At 31.7% G+C, this 7,301-nt stretch overlaps 1 protein-coding gene across 1 annotated transcript; it reads right to left on the reverse strand.

Moving 5' to 3' along the window:
- Positions 1 to 1,694: 1,694 nt before the first annotated feature.
- Positions 1,695 to 2,633, reverse strand: OR5J2 (olfactory receptor family 5 subfamily J member 2; the record flags this gene model as incomplete). Its single annotated transcript, XM_081276821.1, has 1 exon — positions 1,695 to 2,633. One exon carries the CDS (start codon positions 2,631 to 2,633, stop codon positions 1,695 to 1,697), a length of 939 nt encoding a protein of 312 aa, XP_081132947.1.
- Positions 2,634 to 7,301: the final 4,668 nt, after the last annotated feature.

The raw sequence follows: 7,301 nt of genomic DNA on the forward strand, positions 1-7,301 counted from the left end.
ACCTTGGTTATTCTACAGTTGTGGGCCCCAAAATATTAGTAAATTTTGTTGTAGATAAGAATATAACATCTTATTTTTTTATGTGCCACACAGTTAGCTTGCTTTCTTGCGTTCATCATTTGTGAACTTTTTATTCTGTCTGCATGGCCTATGACCGCTATGTGGACCACTGCAACCCACTGCTCTACACTGTCATCATGTCACAAAGACTATGTCACACGCTGGCAGCAATTCCTTATTTCTACAGCATATTTGTTTCTCTCCTAATCACCATACAAAATTAATATACTCTTTTGTGGCAACAAGATTATAAGTAATTTCTGTGACAGTCTCCCCTTGTTATCTTTGCTGTGCTCAAATGCAGATAAAATTGAATTAATCATTTTTATTTCAGCAGGGTCAAATCTGTTTCCATTTCTTGTGATACTCCTGTATTCTTACCTCCTCATCCTTGTTACCATTTTCAGTGAAGATGGATATTCTGTGTGAAAGAATTTTTAGACCTAGACTTATATCCCAATCAAATAAAAATCAAAATTACTTTATATAAGTCTACTTCTATACACAATATACAATTTGCAATAGTTTTTTTTGTATTGTTCTTGATGGGAAAGATAAAAATTGTCTTTGCTATTGAAGTCTTTTCATCCTTGCTGCATATGATTGGCAATGCTTTTGTCTGCACTGTCAAATATGAGAAAGAAAATGTACACTTGTTTAATTCTTTGAAAAAAAATTTTCAATAGTTTTAAATACCTGAAATTTCCTCCTATGATATCAGTAGCTAATAGAGTCTCCAAAATATAGACAACAATGGAAAATATAATTTATTTTAATATGAAAATATCCATGCAATATTATTTTTAGCATTTTTAGTAACAAATATATGGTTCTAATTTTATGAGAATCTGCGAAGTTTTGCAATCAGTAATCCATTATTACAAAACTGGAATTTGTAATCAAATATTAATGAGAGATATTAAATCTATTAAATGGCTTGAATTTCTAAAAAAAAATTCATCTAGAGAACATTGAAGGAAATTCTTATAGGGATGTTTGAGAAGGGTGAGAAGAGAATTTTACCTACTTCAAAATTATGTCACTCCATACATGAATCTATATTTTAAAGTGCATATTGTAGGAGGAACACATGGAAATGAGAATTGTGCTGGTATCATATACAACTCACTTTTGCTTGCTAGATCATGAGTGTCCAAAATTGAAAAAATTGCTTAAATAGCTACAAAGTAGAAACTCTCAATTTCATATCCTCCTACTTATTTCACATGGAAATCTATCAGTTTTTAGAATTCAATGCAAGTTTTAAACACAAAGTATCAGATAAACAATTTAGAAAATAAACATTAAAATATCATGAAATTATATCTCTAAAAGCACACATACATTAATGAATTTATACAGTTTTCTAAATGTTAAAAGACTATATGTTATTGACTTGTTAACTATCAGTGGCTTAATATCTCATAAGAGCTGGATTTCAAGTTAATTTTTCTAAAAAAAAATCATGCACTAAGTCAATTCTACTGTGCATCCTTTTTCTCCGACCGTGAACAAAGGACATTTATAGCACAATGATTTATGGAATCAGAAGCTCAACTGTTCATAGTATTCATGTGAACCTTAGTCAGGGAAACTGGCTGGTAGACTGTTGTGGAGTTGATATTGCTTTGAAATTAACATGAGCAGTGTCTCCTTTCTGTGGCCCTTTTCACTGCATATTTGACCTCCTTGTTCCTGAGACTGTAAATCAATGGGTTTAACATGGGAATGACTAGTGTGTAGAACACAGATACCACCTTCTCTTGTTCTACAGAATACTGTGAGCTTGGCTGGATGTAACTAAAACTTAAGGTCCCATAAAATATGGTCACAGCAGTGAGGTGAGAGGCACAGGTGGAGAAGGCTTTCTGTCTACCTGAAGCTGAGCGGATTCTCAGAATCGAAATGGCAATGAGTATGTAGGAGATAATCACAATGAAGAAAGTACCCATGGCAATGACTCCAGAGAAGGTTAGGAGCAAAAACTCATTCATGGAGGTGTCAGAACATGACAGCTTTAACAACGGCGGGACATCACAGAAGAAGTGATTCACCACATTGGGACCACAAAAGGACAATCTCTCCAAGTTTACTGTGTGTGTCAATGAATTGATTATTCCTCCTGTACACGACCCGATGACCAGCACCACACACTTTCTCTTAGACATGGCTGCAGTGTAAAGCAAAGGATTGACAATGGCTACATAACGGTCATAAGCCATCACGGACAGCAGGAAGCCTTCTGTGGTAATGAGCACCCCAAAAAATAAATGTTGTGTCATGCAGGCTGAGAAGGAGATGGTTTCCTTCATGACCAAGAAGTTGATCAGCAGTTTTGGTGCAATGACTGAAGAATAGCAGGCATCCACAAATGAAAGGCAGCTGAGGAAAAAGTACATAGGTGTCTGGAGCTTTGGGGTGATTTGTATTAAGATGACCATGCCCAGATTCCCCACCAATGTAACTGCATAAATCACCAGGAACAACACAAAGAGCACAACTTTCAGTTCAGCACGGTCTGTCAATCCCCAAAGAATAAACTCAGTAACAACTGTAAAATTCTCTTCAGTCATTCCTTTTCTTGAAATCTGAGATGTAAGAGGTAAGGGATTAGAACATATTTGGAAGAACCTGGTGTTTTTAAAATGAAGCAGAATTATACATAGACTTGTGTCCTTAGATGAATACATTTTATTTTTTTAATATAAATCTCATTTACAATATGGAGAACCTGACACTATGATCTCTGTTTTGTTTTAGTGATAGCTATGATTTAATTCCACAAGAATATATATGAAAAGCATTTAGGCTCTCAAAAATTTCAGTCTCTCCCTCCCATATCTGTCACTATAGGGATATGATACCTATGAAGGTCACTGATGATGAATAAATGCTGGTTACAAATTGAATTGAAAATTCTCTTTTTAATCTTTGTTTTGAATATAAAAAGAGTTAATTACAATAAGATGTACAATAAACTGTACTAATGTCTATAAGGTTAATACATAAATGTACCATGATATAACAAGAGAATCAATAGAGGTCACAGGGCAAGAGACTGGCTCCAAAGATGGTGACGGGAATTCTTAAAGACCATAAATCTCATGCCCTTTCTATGTTCTCCTGCGATCATCGTGCAGAGACATTCAGAGGAACTACCTAATCCTAAACACAAAATTCCCTGTGTTGTTTCAATGACAGCAGTCTTGGAAGACTTTATATGTCATATGATATTTGGAATTCATAATTTATATGTTATTATTGGCATTTAGTTTTCATTATATAAAAGGGTATACTATAATATTAGATATTTTACTACTTTTATAAGCACACAATCTGTACACACACATATATAAATAAAACATCTAAATGTGTATATTTGGAAACAGCTAATTGTCTGAATCTGTTTTTCATGTCATTGCTCTAATAAGAAATATTTATGACCATCAGGCTTTTCTCAATTCAGTATCTATTCAAGTTCAGTTATTCAACACTTTTAATTCAAAGGTCTTATATCGTATGAGAATCAATGAGCCTACAATAGAATAGAGCTTTCTTCCTTTTTCTGCCTCTTTGCCTCTGTCTTTCACAATCTAGAATGTTTTATAGTTAAGATATGTTTTTAGAAATAAAGACATAAAAAGAATACTAAAATTTTATTACTTCTGTAGGTTTTATTAATGAATTTTACCAAATGCACTTCAATTGCCATAAAGGATAATTGGTTGGCATTAACTCATTCTGGAATTAAAATATGTTAGTATCATTATTAACTTTGTTACTCTGGGAATTCATTAAGCTTCTCTCACTTTTGGTATAATCATATCTACATCACAGGATTTTTAAAAAGCAAATGGGAAATAAGCAAAATGTTTCTTTAGGTATGTAGTAAGTGCTTAGATTATAGATAGATATGGTATATGGTAGATAAAAGCTAGATGGTTTGGGACATTAGCTTGTCAAATGGATATGTATAAATCACATATGAAGCCTTTTAGTTAACCAATTAATTTTCACAATTTTAGATATATAATTAATTTTATTTGAATTTTTAATTAAATGGAAATGCCAATTGATGGTTTAAATTTTTTACCTTAAATTTTCATTCTGTGTTTTTATGATCTCTCCTGTGTTTCTAGTTTATTTACCAAAATACAGTCCCTTCAACGAATGTTAAACTTTGACATTCAAATTGATCATATCTGTCAGCCACATCTAAACTGTCCAGTACAATAACCAGTAACTACCTTTGAACATTAAATAGAAACTGAAATTAACTAAAGTTAAACAAAATTAATTTCCCATTATTGATAACTCCTGTCCAAGTTATCAGTAGGCATATGTGACCAGTGGCCACTGTAGAAAACCTTGAAATTTAGATAGCTCTTCTAACCTTCTGTTTCATCCTTTAGAGTACTAATTAAATTACATTTTCTCAAAGAAGGTTTATGTAAATAGTTTTCATTCCAAAGAAGAATTAAGGACATGAAGTCCAATTGAAATTTCAAAATTTAATGGTATTACTTATTTCAGGCACACTTTATACTCACCAAGTTGAAGTTTACCTAGGAAATAGAATTGAAAGATGTGATGCACAATCAAATTTAATTACTTCAAATATTCTCAATAATCCTATGATTCTATCAGATAAAATATAAGCAAGCTTCTGACTAGCCTATCAACTATAAGGTAATTCAAATAGAAAAAAATACTTTTACAAAATAAACTTACCTAAATTAACTATTTTAAATTTTCACATTTTGGTTTCTTATTCTTTGCTAAAAAATAATGCCATTTAATAATGATATGTCCTGCAATGTTATTAAATATTGTTAAAGTATCTAATGGAAGATATTTCAGATATATAATTAAGAATAAATTTGAGCCATTAATAAAAAACACAAGAAACAACAAGTAAGATACCTCAAGATACCTCCCTCTCTCTTTCTCTTTTTCTGTGTCTCTGTCGCTAGCCCTCTCTATATGTATTATTAACCTCTAATGGGCCTATCACAGGTTGAGCATCATATGAAGTAGCAAAGGAGACCTCAGGAACCATTCTATTTCTCAAGAGACTTTGGAATTCCCCATGAATCATATGTATCTCTATAGTGTATAATTAACTAAAATGATTACAGATTTTAAATGAAAATGGAGGAAAAGGTAAGAATTCTTGAATTCGGTAAATATTACACAAACAGTTATTGAGAATAATTGCATCAGATGTAAGCATCACATAAGTGACAATGATTGACTGTAACAAGGTTAACTATAAGCTGCTTTATGAAGGTGAGAAAGAGAATCAAAAACTACTATTAACAAGGATTTTTAAGCAATACAAAGACTTAAGCACACATATGCATGATTACATGAGCAAATTTATGGTTTATGGGTTACCAGTCACCCAACTGAGATTCCAGTCTGCTTGTTTTAGCTTAACATTCTGAGTTTGGAAGAATTCTGTCCATCAAACTAATAGTTACAAGTGGATAGCATATAGTAGATACCATGTTGCACATTAGAAAGAAAGGGGGTATAAAAAATTGAACTTTCATTTGTAGAAACAATGAGAATTAACATACTCCTCAAAACACTTGTACTAAAATATCTAGAAATGTGAACTGAATAAACAAGAAATATGTATTAAAATTGATGACGGGAAAAGATGATGATGGGGAGAAGACTAAAAATCAGACTAATAGTGGAAATCAATTTGCATTTCTGAGGGCTAGGATCAATGTTGTGACTGGGATCACAGATTTCACAACTCTGCTGCCAAAAAAAAAAAATCCTGAAAAATTAGAGAAAATACATGTAATATACATTTTGAGACATTTGATGATTTTCAGCACAGTGCTATGCCATGTTAGAGAAAGAACACAGTTACTTAATCCTGGTATGAGATGGTGGTGGCACAGAAGAACACAAAAGTCATGTTAACACAAAAATACAAAATCAGGTATATGTGTGCTGAAGTGCCCAGAATATATGTCGCCAATTGCTTCAGTGGAGAGACCTAGGCAAGGAAAGCCATTAGAAATCAACATATAAATTTTAAGACTTCATATTAGCCTTAAACTTCACTTATTAATATGAGGCTCCACAAGTTCAAAGTAACTTCAACTGTAGGGAAAGAAAAAATACCAAGAACCTGTATGATGGGAAATACTAAATTCTAGAGACTCATAGTGTACTAAGTGCATTCAATGAGAACAACAAAAGGGAGACGAAATGACCTCAGAGAAAACAGTTAACTAAGACCCACTGTTTTAAATCTCAATACTAAATCTCAAAAGTGTTACTCTGATTGCAAATAAATGACTTCTTTGCCAAACAACAAGAACAAAACAATTCTGAGTCTTAACAGCAAAATGTTTGTGATATCTAGCGTCCAAATAAATATGTATTTGTATGTTGAAAAAGTTGAAAAATGTTAGCCAGAACTATGAGAAAAACCAATTACCAGAAATAAAACCATCATATTAGATTCTGAATTTAGAGTAAAGGATTTTAAAACAACTATATACATTTGCAAGGACTTCAGTCTAAACAACAGGATTCTAAAGAGACAAAAATTATAAGAAAGAAACAATATTAATTATTAGAGTGGTAGGAATTTTATTGTTAATTTTTTAAGGGTGGATTTGACATTGTAGAGAAAAATAGTGAATTTGAGCACAAGACAATAGAAACCATCCATACCTTAAGTACAAAGAGAAAAAAAGTTTTAAAAATTTCAAAATTGTATAGATATATGTAAAATACACCAGTTCAGAAAAATAAAAATAAGGTTTAACTCAAACTTTGCAATAAAATCTTGTGATCCAGAATATGAAACAATGTATTTAAAATAGAAATAAACTAACATAAAAATTTTTATCATTCAAATAAAAAGTTTAAAAATGAAAACAAACATGACTTCCCAATCATTCTAGTAATTATCAAATAATTAATATTAAGACAAACACCCACAGTTAAGGAATAATATCTGAGAAAAAGAATTTGGAATTACTAGAAAAAAATAATTATCAGGCAGATTCTGAAATGCATTCAACATTAATGGAACAAGTGAGTATTTCAGTTTTACTATTGGCCAGGCTAGACGACTTCAGATAAATCTCATATAAAATCTAGCCATTCTGAAGAAATGAATGAGATGCAGATTTTGTATTACCCCAAGGACAATTTGGAGGAAGCCAGAAAATATACAATAAGATTTTCTATGTGCAAATTCTAATTGG

The sequence above is a fragment of the Spermophilus citellus genome (genome assembly GCF_964194105.1).
Source record: "Spermophilus citellus genome assembly, chromosome: 2".
Classification (NCBI taxonomy): domain Eukaryota; kingdom Metazoa; phylum Chordata; class Mammalia; order Rodentia; family Sciuridae; genus Spermophilus; species Spermophilus citellus.